Here is an 18589-nt window from a genome sequence, read left to right as displayed (position 1 = left end):
ATCCACATTCCATCCCAGGGCTTCTGGCTCCTTCCCTCGTTCCTCACACCCGCCCCTCCATTTTTTCTTCTAACTTTTGTGGGGGGAGGCGGAGATGGGGGAAGGACAGTTTAATGGCCAATAAATAGGAGGAGCAGGGACTCAGCTGGCTTGTGGTTAATACTTCATTACTCGCTAGACTACTTGCTTAGCCATGAAGAAATTTCTTTGGAATTTGAGCAAATCATTTAACCTCCCCGGACCTTATTTTCATCTTCTGCAAAGTGATAGGTTTGGACAACGGGTCACTGGACTTCCCTGGTGGCTCAGACGGTAAAGCGTCCGTCTACAATGCGGGAGACCCGGGTTCGAGCCCTGGGTTGGGAAGATCCCCTGGAGAAGGAAATGGCAATCCACTCCAGTACTATTGCTTAGAAAATCCCATGGACAGAGGAGCCTGGTAGGCCCCAGTCTATGGGGAAACAAAGAGTCGGACACAACTGAGCGACTTCACTTCACTTCTAAGATCCAGTCTCCCGCTTTCTGTGAGATAATCAGATTGACTTGAAACTTTCAAAATCGAGCTCCTGTTCAAACTACACTGTGCCCTGGTAGCGTTTTAAATTAACACCTGGAGTAAATTATAAATAGTCTGACTTCCCAGAGGGCATAAGTGAAATGGACGAATCTGTTTTTACCCCCAAGAGTCCTGAAAGTTGTTTCTTAAAAATAGAGAAAGAAACTTAAATTGTCTTTTGATTTGTTTCAGTCTCCTAAAACTAAATGCAAATGTTAGTTTGCAAATGTTACCCAAATCCTCCATGTTAATTTTTTTTTTGAAGCTACACACACACACACCCACCCACCCACACACACCCCCACCATTTGGGCTCAATCTGCAACGGTTTTCTCCCCCTTCATTGCCCTGTCCAGGCTCAGTTGTGCACTTAGAACTCTTAAGTCAGAGGTCAGCTTCAGGGCTGTCTTTGCTAGGCTGTAGGTAGTAATAACAATAAGAGGAGGAATAGTTGGAGTGGTTAGAATTATAGGAGCAGATAGGTGCTGTTGTTATTTACTGTGAGCTACTTATACTAATCCTCAAAGTGCTCTGTAAAGCAGGTAATATTGAAACTGCTGGGTGGCATCTTGGAGGCTTCAAGGAACTCCAGTTCTTTATATCTCAACACAGAAAGAATTCAGCAAGAGACAAAGTAATAGATAAGAAGTGACTTATCAGAATAGGATGCTTCTGAGGGTGACAAGTTGGAGAGGGCACCACAGCCAGAGCTAAGTAGTCTACAGTTTTATAGTCAAAGGAAAAGTGGAGAGGGAAAGACGACCACCTTCTTCCTCGTTCTTGAGTAGAAATCAGGCTTCCAGCATCAGTTCCTCCTCCACATCTGGCAGGGGAGTTTTTTTGTCCCTATGTGGTCAAATTGGGATTGTCATGGTGCAGTGGAAATGAGCAAAAAGTGGTGTGCTGTGCTGTGCTAAGTCGCCTCAGTTGTGTCTGGCTCTGTGTGACCCTAGCGACCGTAGCCTACCAGGTTCCTCTGTCCATGAGATTCTCCAGGCAAGAATACTGGAGTGGGGTGTCGTACCCTCCTCCAGAGGATCTTCCCAACCCAGGGGTTGAATCCATGTCACTTACATCTCCTGCACTGGCAGGCAGGTTCTTTACCTCTAGGACCACCTATGCTAACATATGGCATATCTCATAATCATCATTTTATTATGTCACCTTTTCCTTATATTTTTGTTTTCTCTGCATGCAGAAGAATATGTCCTAGGACTCATTCACTTGCTGAGCTCACTGTGCAGAAGAATGTGGGTCTCATTCCACCGTTGTTTTATTGTTTTGGGACATGTCTCATGCTTCTGTTATGTGGTTTTGTTGCTAAGCAAACCTGCTTTCTTGAGTGATCATTAACTTACAGGAGTCTCCCATACTTCTTTATTTACAATCCCCTAGTGGGATTAACTATTTACTCACCCTGTCCCTTTCAGTATTTTTGTCATTTTACACTTGAGGAGAGTGAATCATACAGGGATTAAGGTACTTGCTCAAGATCACACAATTTGCTGGAATTTGAACATAGGCAATCTGACTTCAGAGTCTGAATTCCTTGTGCTGTATTATGCTGTAAAGGTAATATATAAAATTTATAGGTAGTCACCTTTAAATATGAATGTAAGTGAAAGGTGATCACTGAAATCATTTTAAACACGCTTGAGACTTGGCAGTGAAATATTACCCTCGCCTGCCCGCTTTCCCCGTTAAGCTCCTCTAGGATGGAAGTGAAAGACGCTGAGTTGTGTCCGACTCTTTGCAACCCCATGGACTGTATAGTCCATGGAATTCTCCAGGCCAGAATACTGGAGTGCGTAGCTTTTTCCTTCTCCAGAAGATCTTCCCAACCCAGGAATCAAGCCCAGGCCTCCCACATTGCAGGCGGATTCTTTACCAGCTGAACCACAAGGGAAGCCCAAAGCACAAGGAAACCCATCCATCCTCAAGGATGGTGCTTAATTAGCTGTCTCTCCTCCTCACAATTTCAGGACCTGAACATGTAGCTGTCTACCTATAGCTCTCCCTTTGCCTGTTTGAATAAAAGATAATTTATAAACACAAATAGCACAAAAGGATGAAATAACTACACATGTAGGATGAAGAATATATATATCTTTCAATTTTTTATTGCAAAAAAAATGGGATGTTTTACCTTTTTTTGGTACTCTTTTAAGGTTTTCTTATTATTTATTTTTCACTGTGCTGGACTGTCATGGCTGCCCGCAGGCTTTCTCTGCCTGCAGTACATGGGCTTCTCACTGGTGGCGTCCCTTGCCGCAGAGCGTAGGCTCTACGCACGAGGGCTTCAGTAGTTGCAGCCCTCAGGCTCTAGAGCGTGGAGTCTAGTTGTGGCTCATGAGCTCAGTTGCTTCGTGGCGTGTGAACTCTTCTCAGACCAAGGATCAAAACTGTGTCTCCTGCATTAGCAGATGGTTCTTACCCACTTTACCACCAAAGAAGTCCAGTACTAAGTCTTTATAATCTGAGGTGCATTTCTCAAATCTAACTAATTGCGTTTTAAGTGCTCAGTTGCCACATATGGTGAGTGGCTACCATATTGCAAAGCTCTAGTTTAATATGTTCTTTTCCTTTACTCTGTTGTTGCTTCCCTAATAGCTCTGATAGTTGGTAAAAAATCCACCTGCAATGCAGGGGATCTTGGTTCAATTCTTGGGTCAGGAAGATCCCCTGGAGAAGGGATAGACTATACCCACTCCAGTATTCTTGGGGTTCCCTTGTGGCTCAGCTAGTAAAGAATCCATCAACAATGCGGGAGATCTAGGTTCGACCTCTGGGATGGGAAAATCCCCTGGAGATGGGAAAAAGTACCCACTCCAGTATTTTGGCCTGGAGAACTCCACGGACCCCATGTATATTCCATGGGGTCACAAAGAGTTGGACATGACTGGGCAACTTTCACTTTCACTTCACTTGTTGCATTTCTTCTTATTCTATTCATTTAATAAGATGGCATCACTGACTCGATGGACGTGAATCTGAGTGAACTCCTGGAGTTGGTGATGGACAGGGAGGCCTGGCGTGCTGCGATTCATGGGGTTGCAAAGAGTCGGACATGACTGAGCGACTAAACTGAACTAAAATATTTACCGAGGACCAATTTCTGTGACATGGAGTATATTAAGTACTAGAGATTTTTTTTCTTAAATAGTTTAAATTTATCTGTTCTTTGTAGCCCAAAAAACTAGCTGAATTAACCGAGTTGTTGACTGGGGTTTTGGTTGTTGACAGACAATTTTTCCTTAAAAGCTAGGGCTGTATCTGATAAAACCTAAGAATTGCTGGGAGCTATGTTTTGCATCATGTGTAGAAAATCTGTCTACATTGAGCGAGAGAAGAATGAAACCCATGTGAAAGGAGAAGGAGAGATGAGCAAGGGAAAGTCCCTACTTTGAGCGCCACACTCTCATGACCACAGCTGTAGCCACTGTGTCCTGATTCCACACAGCTTATGTATTCAACTCTTGGATTCTATGAGACAGGTCTTCCCTGTTTGTGCCTAAGCTACCTTGAGCATGATTTCTGGAACTTGCAACTGGGAGTTCAGGCTCTTACAGCTAAGAGACATTAAGTACATTTGAAAAATACATACTTATGTGATGGCTGTACCTTTTTCTGACAAATTATCAGTCTTTGCTTTAAGTTTACCTGTGTTCTCAATTACTCTGCTTTTTCCCTGGAGTCAGTGATCTTTCTAAGCAAGTATCACTACTTTAGGGCTTATGTGATTGATTAATTAATTAAAAGTCCTTAGAGCTAGCCTGCTTGTCTCAATCACAACAAAGCCTGCTTTTTGTTTCCCTAAGCAATCTTAATCAGCCCCTTAAGACATCATCTCAGTTTTTCCTTTGGATGAAACATCAAGTTGCTTCTACCATGTCCCTCCTATGTGCCAGCCACTGTACTAAACCCATTACCCAGATCATCCTACTTAATGCTTATAGTGAGCCAATGAAGTTGGCACCGTTGTGACCCCTGCTTTACAGATGGAGGAACTGAGGCCTACAGAAGTTTTAACTCACCCAGGCTTCCATGGGAAGTGGCAGAATGGAATATGAACCCAGTGTCTTTACTCAAGAGCCCAACTTTATTTTTTATTTGACATATAGTTAACTTACAATGTTGTGTTAGTTTCTGGTGTCAGCAAAGTGACTCAGATATATATATACACACATACACGTACATACAGTGTACTTTTTCATATTCTGTTTCATTATGGTTTGTTATAAAATACTGAATACAGTTCCCTATGCTAGAGTAGGGCTTTACTGTTTATGTATAGAAGTTTGTATCTGCTAATCCCAAACTCCTAATTTATCCTACCCTCTGCTTTCCCCTTTGGTAGCCGTGTTTGTTTTCTGTGTCTGTGAGTCTCTTTCTGTTTTGTAAATAAGTTCGCTTTTGTCATGTTTTTAGAGTCCACATGTAAGTGATACCATCTGATGTATCTTTGTCTGCCTGACTTCACTTAGTATGATTATCTCTATGTCCGTCCATGTTGCTGCAAACGACATTATTTCATTTTTTATGACTGAGTGGTAATATATTCCATTGTATATATGTAGCACATCTTCATTATTCATCTGTTGATAAACATTTCGATTGCTTCCATGTCTTGGCTTTTGTAAACAGTGCTTCTATGAACATTGGAGTTCATGTATCTTTTTAAATTAGAGTTTCTCCTTGATATATACCCAGGAGTGGGACTGCTGGATCATATGATAACTCTATTTTTAGTTTTTTAAGGACCCTCCGTACTGTTTTCCATAGTGCCTGCACCAGTTTACATCCCCACCACAGTGTAGGAGGGTTCCTTTTTCTTCACACTCTCTGCAGCATTTATTATTGGTAGATTTTTTCATGAGAGCCATTCTGACCAATATGAAGTAGAACTTCATTGTGGTTTTGACTTGTATTTCTCTAATAATTAGTGATTTTAAGCATCTTTTCATGTGCCCATTCGTCATCTGCATGTCTTCTTTGGAGAAATGCCTATTTAGCTCTTCTGCCCATTTAAAACAATTTTTTATTGAAGTATAGTTTATTTACAATGTTGTGTTGCTTTCAAGTATACAACAAAGTGAATCAGTTATGTACATACATGTATCCACTCTTGTTTAGATTCTTGTCTCATAAGGGGTGTTAGAGTACTGAGAATTCCATATGCTATATAGCAGATTCTTATTAGTTATCTATGTATATATAGTAGTATATATAGATCAGTCCCAATCTCCCAATGTATCCCTCCCCTCCGTTGTCTTTTGGTAACCATAAGTTTGTTTGCTACATTTGTGACTGTACTTCTGTTTTATAAATAAGCTCATCTGTGCCCTCTTTTTTTTTTTTTTTTTTGGATATCACTTATAAGTGGTATTATATGATATTTGTCTTTCCATGCCTGACTTACTTCACTCGGAATGGCAATCTCTAGGTCCATCTGTGTTGCTACCAATGGCATGGTTTTATTCTCTTTTATGACTAATATTCCATTGTATGTATGTAGCACATCTTCTTTATCCATTCCTCTGTTGGTGGACATTTAAGTTGCTTCCATGTCCTGACTATAGTACTGCAGTGAATATTGGGGTGCATGTATGTTTTTTTGGAAGCTGGCTTTTATTAGGTTCTGGGAGGAAGCTGGGGAGGGTTGTTTTGAACCAAAGCTCACTGGAGGAAAATGGGAATTCAGAGTTGTGGCGGTTTCTTGTGGGCACCAAGTGGTGGGCAGTTTGCTGTTGCTAAGGTGTGTGAAATCGTCTTTCTTCCTGCTGATAGTGAATATTGAGACCAGTGGGGATGCATGAGGACCCCCCCGTGTGGCTTCCTGACTCCATTTTGTATCAGGCGTCCTTCATCCTTTTTACCCACGGCATCTTAGTGGCGCCCCAGTGTTTGACGGAATGCCCCCTGCGCACAGATTCTGTACCGTTCTGTAGATGAACAAAGACCCTAGGGCGTGCACCGGAGAGTCCGTTTAGCAACTTGAAGGGCCTCCCAGTGTACTCCTGGGTAGCCACTCCTGACTGAAGTTGGAGCTTCAGGTAGGCTTAGCAATCAGTAGGGGTGACATCTGCCTGTTGTGCTGGGATCACGTCTAGAAGGCTGTCAGAGACAGAATAGGAGTAGTAGTGCCTGTTCAGTCATGTCCGATTTCTTGCAGCCTGGTGGCCTGCAGCCTGCCAGGCTCCTCTGTCCACAGAATTTCCCAGGCAAGGATACTGGACAGGTTGCCATTTCCTTCTCTGCATGTATCTTTTGGAATTATGGTTTTCTCTGGGTATACGCCTAGGAGTGGAATTGCTGGGTCATATGATAGTTCTATTTTTAGTTTTTTAAGGAACCTCCTTAATGTTCTCCATAGTTGCTGTGCCAATTTGCATTCCAACCAGCAGTGTAGGAGGGTTCCCTATTCTCCACACCCTCTCCGCATGTATTGTTTGTAGACTTTTTGATGACAGCCATTTTGACCCATGTGAGGTGATCCTCATTGTAGTTTTGATTTGTATTTCTCTAATAATTAGTGATGTTGAGCATCTTTTCATGTGGTATTTGGCCATCTGTGTGTCTTCTTTGGAGAAATGTCTGTTTAGATGTTCCATCCATTTCTTGATTGGGTTATTTGATTTTTGGTATTGAGGTGCATGCACTGTTTGTATATTTGGAGATTAATCCCTTGTCAGTTACATTGTTTGCAAACATTTTCTCCTGTTCTGCTTCATTGACTATGCCAAAGCCTTTGACTGTGTGAATCACATTAAACTGTGGAAAATTCTTCAAGAGATGGGAATACCAGACCACCTGACCTGCCTCTTGAGAAATCTGTATGCAGGTCAGGAAGCAACAGTTAGAACTGGACATGGAACAGCAAGACTGGTTCCAAATAGGAAAAGTAGTACATCAAGGCTGTATGTTGTCACCCTGCTTATTTAACTTATATGCAGAGTACATCATGAGAAATGCTGGGCTGGAAGAAACACAAGCGGGAATCAAGATTGCCGGGAGAAATATCAATAACCTCAGATATGCAGATGACACCACCCTTATGGCAGAAAGTGAAGAAAAACTAAAGAGCCTCTTGAAGAAAGTGAAAGAGGAGAGTGAAAAAGTGGGCTTAAAGCTCAACATTCAGAAAACAAATATCATGGCATCTGGTCCCATCACTTCATGGCAAATAGATGGGGAAACAGTGGAAACAGTGTCAGACTTTATTTTTGGGGGCTCCAAAATCACTGCAGATGGTGACTGCAGCCATGAAATTAAAAGACGCTTACTCCTTGGAAGAAAAGTTATGACCAACCTAGATGGTATATTCAAAAGCAGAGACATTACTTTGCCGACTAAGGTCCGTCTAGTCAAGGCTATGGTTTTTCCAGTAGTCATGTATGCATGTGAGAGTTGGACTGTGAAGAAGGCTGAGTGCTGAAGAACTGATACTTTTGAACTGTGGTGTTGGAGAAGACTCTAGAGAGTCCCTTGGACTGCAAGGGGATCCAACCAGTCCATTCTGAAGGAGATCAGCCCTGGGATTTCTTTGGAAGGAATGATGCTAAAGCTGAAACTCCAGTACTTTGGGTACCTCATGCGAAGAATTGACTCACTGGAAAAGACTCTGATGCTAGGAGAGATTGGGGGCAGGAGGAGAAGGGGACGACAGAGGATGAGATGGCTGGATGGCATCACTGACTCAATGGACGCAAGTCTGAGTGAACTCTGGGAGTTGGTGATGGACAGGGAGGCCTGGAGTACTGCGATTCATGGGGTCGCAAAGAGTTGGACACGACTGAGCAACTGAACTGAACTGAACTGATGATTTCCCTTGCTGTGCAAAAGCTTTTAGGTTTGATTAGTTCCCATTTGTTTGTTTTTGTTTTTGTTTTTGTTTTTTGCCTTGTGAGACTGATCCTAGAAAATGTGGCTGTGGTTTATGTCCGAGAATGTTTTGCCTGCGTTCTTTTAGGAGTTTTTTGGTGTCACATCTTAAACTTAGATCTTTGAACCTGTTTGAGTTTCTTTGCATATTTGGCATGAGGGAATGTTCATTTCATTGATTTACATGCAGGTGTGTCACGCTTTCCCAACACCACTTGCTGAAGAGACTGTCTTTTCTGCATAATGTAGTCTTGCCTCATTTGTTGTAGATTAATTGACCATAGGTGTATGAGTTTATTTCCGAAGAGCCCCAACTCTTGAGTAGTACCTCTTACTGCCTCCCAAAGATTTGTTCAGTTTTATGAAAGGAAATTAAGTGAACATTTCCTAGGTAATGATAAAGCCAGACCTAGCAGAGACTGGGTTTCAATCAAGGGCTGGGATCTGCACATCCGAGGTCTTTCTTTTCCAGGTGAAAATGGAAAGTGAATTATGTGCACTGATGTTTTGTCCAGGTAAAGGATGGAAGTAGCAATCCATAAAGACCTTAGAGCTAGAAGGGAAAGTTCAGTTCAGTCGTGTCCAACTCTTTGCGACCCCATGAACCACGGCACACCAGGCCTCCCTGTCCGTCACCAACTCCGGGAGTCCACCCAAACCCATGTCCATTGAGTCGATGATGTCATCCAGTCATCTCACCCTCTGTCGTCCCCTTCTCCTCCTGTCCTCAATCTTTCCCAGCATCAGGGTCTTTTCAAATGAGTCAGCTCTTCGCATCAGGTGGCCAAAGTATTGGAATTTCAGCTTCAACATCAGTCCTTCCAATGAACACCCAGGACTGATCTCCTTTAGGATGGACTGGCTGGATCTCCTTGCCAGTCCAAGGGACTCTCAAGAGTCTTCTCCAACACCACAGTTCAAAAGCATCAATTCTTCAGCACTCAGCTTTCTTTATAGTCCAACTCTCACATCCATACATGACCACTGGAAAAACCATAGCCTTGACTAGACGGACTTTTGTTGACAAAGTATTGTCTCTGCTTTTTAATATGGGAAAGGAAAGCTCTAAATACAATAGGAAGACCCAGACACATGGGCACCCACAGGATGGGGGAATCTGTGGCATGTAGGTACCTGTCAGGAGAGGTCACCTTAGATTTCTTTTGCTAAGATCTTTCTTGGTTCATTATTGCATTGTTTTGGCTTCAGAGCTCCACTGCTGTAGAGAATCAAGAGTAGAATCTTTCATTCATCCTAGAGCTTGGTCTCCTACAACTGTTTTCCCAAAAAGATGTCTTGCTTTTCTGAGATCCTTTGGCTCTCTCTGTGAGCTTCTCAGAGGACTAATCAAATTAATAACATATATAATGTCTGGCTTGATCAAGGTTCTCCAGAAAACAGTGCCTAAGGCAAAAGTATATTATTGCAAGTGCAAATAAGTGTGAGGAAGACACATTTAAAAAGAGGAAAACTTAATGCAAAATAATGGAGCTTCTCTTTTTATAGTCTACAGTTTTGGTCCTGAATTTTATGTTCCAGAAATCCCTAGATATTACTACTAATAATTTTTGAAGTCTGGCTTGGAATATGGGGACTGTTGGGGAGGAAAGGGCAAGTGAATTTAAAAAAACTTAAAAGTTGATTTTTCTCTTTACAATTAGAATGAAATTTATTGAGATATATTAAGACCTAAGTTATAGGAAAATCAGTCTACATAGGCTAATTTTAAAAAGATAAAACATTCCAAGAGAAAACATTGTAACTTGTAAGTATTGATAAACTCATAAGGGAACTTTTATCAGGTAAGAATTATATTTTAAACTGTATCTTTGGATAAAATCAAAGGTTTATTTCTAAATGTGTTTTTTGAAATATTTTACTAAAAATACTGCATCTTGAAATATTGAAAAACTTCTTGTTCTGGCTAATATACATCTATAAAGGTGTTTTTCATAACACAGATGAACTAGAGTGTAGCAGGTAGTTTGGTTTACATGTTGTTCTTTGTTAAAGTGGGAAAGGAAAGCAGTGTTGTAAACACATGCCACACTGAATTTGTGGTTTCTGGGGTCAACTGAGTAGGAACATGATACCCTTAACTTGCTGTATCATAACAATATTTGGATCCAGATCTAGAGTCCGAGTTACATAAAACCAAAAGGTAACATAATTAGAGGCTAATTTAGCACATCACTTTTCTAACTTGCAAAATTATCCCTTTTGCTCTTTTTTACATAAACTCCAGAGCTTCCTTGATAGCTCAGTTGGTAAAGAATCTGCCTGCAATGCAGGAGACCCCGGTCTGATTCCTGGGTCGGAAAGATCCACTGGAGAAGGGATAGGCTACCCACTCCAGTATTCTTGGGCTTCCCTTGTGGCTCAGCTGGTAAAGAATCTGCCTACAATGCAGGAGACCTGGGTTCAATCCCTGGGTTGGGAAGATCCCCTGGAGAAAGGAACCTACTCCAGTAATCTGGCCTGGAGAATTCCATGGATTGTATAGTCCATGGGGTTCCAAAGAGTCAGACATGACTGAGCAACTTTCACTTCACTTCAAGGTAAAGTGGGAAAAGGAAGCTTTAATTTCTTTCTGCTTTTTTAAAATCAGATTTCATAATCCAGAGGAATAATGTTTTTCACTTAGTATGAAAATATGCTACTAAAAACAATACCAAAATACATGCTTACTGCCCTGCTGACAGACTGAGTTGTGCATTCTATTTTATTTATATTCCAAGTTTATAAAAATGTTTAAACTTACAGAGTAAATATTTTGGTGTTTTCCAGGAATCATCTAGACAGGACAGATGCTGTAAAGGTAAGAGAATATAAACTAATTTTTAGAATGCTTTAGTTCTTTCTTACCATCAATTTATATAGTTTTGGAATAATTGACTTTAGTATAAAATTATATTTTAGCCTGAAAGTGAAAGTCACTTAGTCATGTCTTACTCTTTGCAACCCCATGGACTATACAGTCCGTGGAATACTCCAGGCCAGAATACTGGAATGGGTAGCCTTTCCCTTCTCCAGGAGATCTTCCCAACCCAGGGATCAAACCCAGGTCTCCCACATTGCAGGCAGATTCTTAACCAGCTGAGCCACAAGGGAAGCCCAAGAATACTGGAGTGGGTAGCCTATCCCTTCTCCAGTGGATGGATCTTCCTGACCCAGGAATCAAACCGGGGTCTCCTGCATTGCAGGTGGATTCTTTACCAACTGAGCTATCAGGAAGCCCCCTGTATTTAGCCTAGATAATAAAAATGTTCATATAAAGGCTGTGAATAAATTATTCAAGTACCTCAAGCTAAAATAATATTGATAATGCTAGTTTTTATTTCTGCTTCTCTCATAGGCACCAAAAGATAGACAGAATGGCAGATTGCTAGTGTTTGATCCAAAGGGTAAATGATTTATTACTTTAAAAGAATATATTTGATCACCCTTTTGTCCTAAATATTAAGAAGATAGTCTATAGGAATGGTTGAGTGTGGTTGAGTTAGCAATTAAATCCTTTATTATACTGCCTGTCACTCAAACAATGCCTAAATATTTGCCAGTCAGGAATTTCTATTAAGAACATCGCTATTGATAAAATACTGGGTTGAATTTTTTTTCTTCCCTTTCAGAAAAAGTGATGATTGAACCAAATGAAGGAATGTCAGAGTAAGAAGATGTCTCTTGTTGAGCATCTGATCTATCATGCCTTTCAAGCAATTAGAAGTAGATAATGCAATCATTTGTCACCCAATTAAATTTGAAAGGCCAGAAATGCATGGATTAGCACTTGGCTTTTGCTTCAGTCAAAGCAACTGTTTCTTAGATAAGAGGACACTTAAAATGAAAAATGAATTTTGATAAAAATGTAGGGGTATAGATAATATTCAAACCTACTTCTCAACTGCTTAGACACCAAGTATTCTGTATTTTACTTATATAACTTTCATTGCTCATTCTTGTTTCACTTTGATACTTGCTCGTTTCTTTGAGAATATCATTTTAAAGGAAAATTTACCTTAAAATCAGATTTTTATTTACTATGAGAAGAACAATTACTACTAAATAAGGAAAATAATCACCCCAACTAGTTGAAGAGATCAGTGTTGAAAGAATCATAGTCCAATTTCAATTTAGTAGCTAAATATTAAGTACCTGCTTTGTTCAAGGCACTGATTCTGATAAACCATCAGAGTCCTTCCTGACATAATCATCTATCTACTGAAAAAAAATCAATTATTTATTCCATGAAAAATTGCATTTTGAAAGTTGATCATAAAACACATTCATAAGGTTCAATTATTGACAAATTGATAGTGTGCTTCTAGTAGAATTCTATTCAAATCAAAATTATTTTGAATTATCCTGAATATTATTGGCTGGGAAAAATATACCTTATACAACATATGTTTTAACTTATATACTGTCAAAGCTGAAAATTAAAATTAGGGTTCGCTTTGACTTTTGCAAATTGTGTAGTAAATACGTGTTTTTATATTAAAGAGAAGGTAATAAATTACAGATCAATGACAGAATCTGTGCTTATTTCAGAGTAAATGTTATGGACAACAAGGAAAAGGTAAATGCCCCATTAACTATATTAATCTAAATGTAATTATATATTATGTATCCTATTAACATGGTTAAAAATATTTAAATAAAAAAATCTAAGAGAATTTTAGTAGTCTTTGGGGGAAATATGATATAACTTTAATAATAATGAGAGTTAGTAGCTATTAATGAAAGTAAATATCGTGTCTATGAACCCCAGTGTTCATAGACTGTGATAAGCAGTGCTGGAACTGGAGCAAGGGGTCACCCGTATCCTGAGGTCGTTAAGCCCCAGGGCTAAATCAGATGCAGTCTGGGCCAAGACAGAAAAGCAGTGTGCGTGTGTGCTCTAGTGTCTGGCTCTTCGCAGCCCCATGGACTGGAGCCCACCAGGCTCCTCTGTCCTGGAATTTTTCAGGCAAGAATTCTGGAGTGGGTTGCCATTTCCTACCCAACAGGCTCTTCCCGACCCCAGGGATCAAACCCACATCCCCTGCATTGCCAGGAGGATTCTATAGTGCTGTGCCACCTGGAAAGCCCAAGTGGCTGCCAGTTCTCTTGATCTCATTAATTGCATCTGGTTATCACACTACTTTTTGCAAGAGCAGTATGATCATGTTCTGTTCACTTCACTTGTAGAGAAGAGTTTGGGTTTAGTTTGGTTATTATTTGGAGTAGGGTAGAAGGAGGGATTGGCACCCCACTCCAGTACTCCTGCCTGGAAAATCTCATGGATGGAGGGGCCTGGTGCGCTGCAGTCCATGGGGTCGCTAAGAGTCGGACACGACTGAGCGCCTTCACTTTCACTTTTCACTTTCCTGCATTGGAGAAGGAAATGGCAACCCACTCCAGTGTTCTTGCCTGGAGAATCCCAGAGGCGGTGGAGCCTGGTGGGCTGCATAGTCCAGTCTATGGGGTCGCATAGAGCTGGACACGACTGAAGCGACTTAGCAGCAGCAGCAGCAGGAGGGATAGGTTGATAGCCAGTAAGCTTCATAGGTGCATGACTTTGGAACTCAGCAACCTCACCAAGCAGATTCTTTACCATCTGAGCCACAAGGGAAGCCCAGTCTCACTGAGAGTTGAAGGTAAACAGAGCCAGTTCTGGGGGGAAAAAAAAGTAAAAGATCAAGTAGGAACACAGAAAACCATGGGGGACCTTTGCTGAGCAACAGTGTGACTGACCCACAGAGTTGATGGATTTTCTCAGCGTAGCCTGCATTCCACTCCCCACCCTCCTTCCAGCTTCACGGTCTGACTGGCAAGTGGAATTTCCTGAAAGGTTCTATCCAGGTTGGATTAGGGAAATCTAAGCGTTTTCTTTCCCCATCAGTTCTTTGCCTTAATCTTCTGATTGATTCTCAATTCTAATCTGAGCCACAAGCAGTGTGTGAACTTTCATAAACCAGGAGTTTCACAGTTCTCTGTACATAAAGGCCAAATAACTCATTTCCTTTTTTTCCTCATGGATCCCGTGTGTCAGAGATTTTGTCTACCCAACAAATGGCCCTTAATTAACAAACCACTTTCAGCAGTAAAAATAAAGTGTATCTTTAATGCTGGGTAAAGTCTTACAGATGTTGGACCTTCGATCTGTTGGGTTATTTGGTCAAGCTTTCAAGTTCATAGATGTGTGGGGAAAATGGCTAAAGGAATCCCACAGAACTCAACTTTTTGAGGTTGATAAAATAGTATTTATAGGTTATTCTATAATCATTTTATCTCTTATAAAATGTATGACACAATTTTTATTCCCATTTTTACTTTTTTTCCCCCATTTTTACTCTTTAAGTAAATGCCTCTTTAGACACAGACCAAGATTGGCAAGCAAAATTTATACCTCCCTGACTTTTGCAAGTCTCTCTAAATATAGCAAAGACAGTCTCAGAAAAGTAAGTTTAAATTAATTTTGTTTTTAGGCTCATGTTTGATAAATATCAGTTCAGTTCGTTTCAGTCACTCAGTTGTGTCTGACTCTTTGTGACCCCGTGGACTGCAGATACCAGGCCTCCCTATCCATCACCAACTCCCAGAGCTTATTCATACTCATGTCCATTGAGTCAGTGATGCCATCCAACCATCTCATCCTCTGTCATCCCCTTCTCCTCCCACTTTCAATCTTTCCAAGCATCAAGGTCTTTTCAAATGAGTCAGCTCTGCACATCAGGTGGCCAAAGTATTGGAGTTTCAGCTTCAGCATCAGTCCCTCCAATAAATATTCAGGACTGATTTCCTTTAGGATGGACTGGTTGGATCTCCTTGCAGTCCAGGGGACTCTCAAGAGTCTTCTCCAACACCACAGTTCAAAAGCATCAATTCTTCAGCTCTCAGCTTTCTTTATAGTCCAACTCTCACATCCATACATGACTACTGGAAAAACCATAGCTTTGACTGGATGGACCTTTGTTGGCAAAGTAATGTCTATGCTTTTTAATATGCTGTCTAGGTTGGTCATAACTTTTCTTCCAAGGAGCAAGCATCTTTTAATTTCAAGACTGCAGTCACCATCTGCAGTGATTTTGGAGCTCAAAAAAATAAAGTCTGTCACTGTTTCCCCATCTATTTCCCATGAAGTGACAGGACCAGATGCCATGATCTTAGTTTTCTGAATGTTAAGCTTTAAGCCAACTTTTTCACGCTCTTCTTTCACTTTCATCAAGAGGCTCTTTAGTTCTTCTTCATTTTCTGCCATAAGGGTGGTGTCATCTGCATATCTGAGGTTATTGATATTTCTCCCAGCAATCTTGATTCCAGCTTGTGCTTCATCCAGCCCAGCATTTCTCATGATGTACTCTGCATATAAGTTAAATAAGCAGGGTGACAATATAGAGCCTTGACGTACTCCTTTCCCGATTTGGAACCAACCAGTCTGTTGTTCCATGTCCAGTTCTAACTGTTGCTTCTTGACCTGCATACAGATTTCTCAGGAGGGAGGTCAGGTGGTCTGGTATTCCCATCTCTTTCAGAATTTTCTACAGTTTATGGTGATCCACACAGTCAAAGACTTTGGGATAGTCAATAAAGCAGAAGTAGATGTTTTTCTGGAACTCTCTTGCTTTTTTGATGATTTCAATTTTGGTAATTTAATCTGTGGTTCCTTTGCCATTTCTAAATCCAGCTTGAATATCTGGAAGTTCGTGGTTCACATACTGTTGAAGCCTGGCTTGGAGAATTTTGAGCATTACTTTACTAGCATGTGAGATGAGTGTAATTGTGCGGTAGGTTGAGCATTCTTTGGCATTGCCTTTCTTTGGGATTGGAATGAAAACTGACCTTTTGCAGTCCTGTGGCCACTGCTGAGTTTTCCAAATTTGCTGGCATACTGAGTGCAGCACTTTCACAGCATCATCTTTCAGGATTTGAAATAGCTCAACTGGAATTCTATCACGTAAACTATCTTTGTTCATAGTGATGCTTCCTAAGGCCCACTTGACTTCACATTCCAGGATGTCTGGCTCTAGGTTGGTGATCACACCATCGTGATTATCTGGGTCATGAAGATCTTTTTTGTATAGTTCTTCTGTGTATTGTTGCCACCTCTTCTTAATATCTTCTGTTTCTGTTAGGTCCATACCATTTCTGTCCTTTATTGTGCCCATCTTTGCATGAAATGTTCCTTTAGTATCTCTGATTTTCTTGAAGAGATCTCTAGTCTTTCCCATTCTGTTGTTTTCCTGTATTTCTTTGCACTGATCACTGAGGAAGGCTTTCTAATCTCTCCTTGCTGTTCTTTGGAACTCTGCATTGAAATGGGTATATCTCTCCTTTTCTCCTTTGCCATTCACTTCTCTTCTTTTCTCAGCTATTTGTAAGGCCTTCTCAGACAACCATTTTGCCTTTTTGCATTTCTTTTTCTTGGGCATGGTCTTGATCACTGCCTCCTGTATAATGTCACGAACCTCTGTCCATAGTTCTTCAGGTACTCTGACTATAAATATAAATGTAAATAATTTGATAAATATAAATAATTTAAAAACAAAGTTTAAAATATGAACTTTAAAGAATTATTAATTCCAGTAGAAACTTGAGGACATTTAATGTACTTAACATACTAATTAACTGTAAAACCTGGATTATCTGTCCTCTAGCATACATATGTTCCAGTGGGATATTTAACTTGACTGTCTAACCTTAGTAGATACTAAATTAAATACTCTCCATCTTCCAAAAAGTAATAATTTTAATCTTTCCTCAACTGTAGCTGTATTTAAAGAAAACAGATCTTTTAGAGTATACTGGTTATCTGTTTATGTTAATTGGTTAGAGGCACTGTTGCCATAAGTCACTTTCTCAGATGAAGTCAACAGACTATAGTTGAAGAGGAGGTTGGAGTTTGGGCCTCTTCTTTGAAACTGTGTATAAGGAAGACTGTATATAAGAAAGTGAGCAGAAGAGGAATTCATATTTTACTGTTGGTCATTTGGCCCCTTCTCATATGTGTTTTTATGGCATGTTCACTGCTTTCAAATAGTAATATCCTTTTTATCTTCAGGCTTCCTCCATGTTCTGTCATTAAAATCATTAAAGGCATTTCATACTATTCAAATATCCAGAATTAGATTAGCTAAATTCCCCTCTTTAGGGATGTAACTTAGTGAATATATAAGTATAATATTTCATAGATTCTGAAGCATGCATATTTTCTTTATATTGTAACATTTCTTACAGTTGATGACATCTTATACTGGCAATGCTTTTTCTTTCTTAAATATTAATATGTCTTATTAGGTGGTATTTTTGGCTGGACCTGGAGATTATCATACTAAGTGAAGTAAATCAGACATAAAGACAAATATCATATGAGATCACTTATATGTGGAATCTAAAATATAATACAAATGGACTTATTTACCAAACAGAAACAAACTCACAGACATAGAAAACAAATTTATGGTTGCCAAAGGGGAAAGAGGGAAGGGGTAAATGGAGGAGTATGGGATTAACAGATAAACATTACTATATATAAAACAGATAAACAGCAGGGATTTACTGTATAGCTCAAGGAACTATATTCAATATCCTGTAATAAACTTTAATGGAAAAAATACGAAAAAGAATATATACACATACACACACATATATTAAGCTGAACCACTTTGCTGTACACCTGAAACAGTATTGTAAACCAACTATAGTTTAATCTTTTCTAAAAAAGAAATAGATACTCTTAAATTCAATGAAATTCTGTAATAATAAAAAGGCAGCATATCTAATCTAGATAAAAGCCCTCCTTTCATAGATAAAAGGAACAGATATTAAAGCGTATGAATTCCAGTAATCATTTGTGGTGACCTTTGGCATTATAGGATTCTATCATGCTAGAAACTGAATACTTAAGTGACTTCTCAATTTTTCACATGTAGGGCTTCTTCTTTGATGTCTCCTTTCACAATTAGAAAATCAAGGAGGGCAGAAGAAGAACAACTGTAAATCTTCTTTGCTGTGTATTTTTCATCACCAGAGAGGGGTTTTGCTCTAGCAGCATATACTGGGGAAGTAAAGGTTCCATTCCCTCCATAGTATTAGGAATGTAAGAAGCTATTTAGCCTATTTGCTAAATCACTGTGCAAAACCACTGACTTAAATACTAATGTTATAGAGTCA

General features: G+C 39.9%; 1 protein-coding gene across 15 annotated transcripts in view; it reads left to right on the top strand.

Annotated features, from left to right (window-relative positions):
* Nucleotides 1-18589, top strand: part of ERICH2 (glutamate rich 2) — a 55312-nt gene that overhangs the window by 20172 nt on the left and 16551 nt on the right. For 9 of the 15 annotated variants that reach the window (XM_070292261.1, XM_070292264.1, XM_070292260.1 and 6 more), the window contains one exon: nucleotides 11225-11255. The exons of 2 other annotated variants lie outside the window; for them this stretch is intronic. Coding sequence is in view for 2 of the 13 variants with exons in the window: in XM_069577296.1 (XP_069433397.1) it covers nucleotides 11225-11255 (31 nt within the window). In the remaining 11 variants the exon portion in view is untranslated. Of the gene's footprint in view, nucleotides 1-11224; nucleotides 11256-11792; nucleotides 11842-12991; nucleotides 13014-14792; nucleotides 14878-18589 lie in introns of those variants that run through there. 4 more of the 15 variants (XM_070292256.1, XM_070292262.1, XM_070292265.1 and 1 more) reach the window with 3 other exon arrangements.

This window comes from Ovis canadensis, chromosome 2 (genome assembly GCF_042477335.2).
Source record: "Ovis canadensis isolate MfBH-ARS-UI-01 breed Bighorn chromosome 2, ARS-UI_OviCan_v2, whole genome shotgun sequence".
NCBI classification, from domain to species: Eukaryota; Metazoa; Chordata; class Mammalia; order Artiodactyla; family Bovidae; genus Ovis; species Ovis canadensis.
Note: the sequence above shows the minus strand (reverse complement) of the source record. Positions and strands in the feature narration are given on the sequence as shown.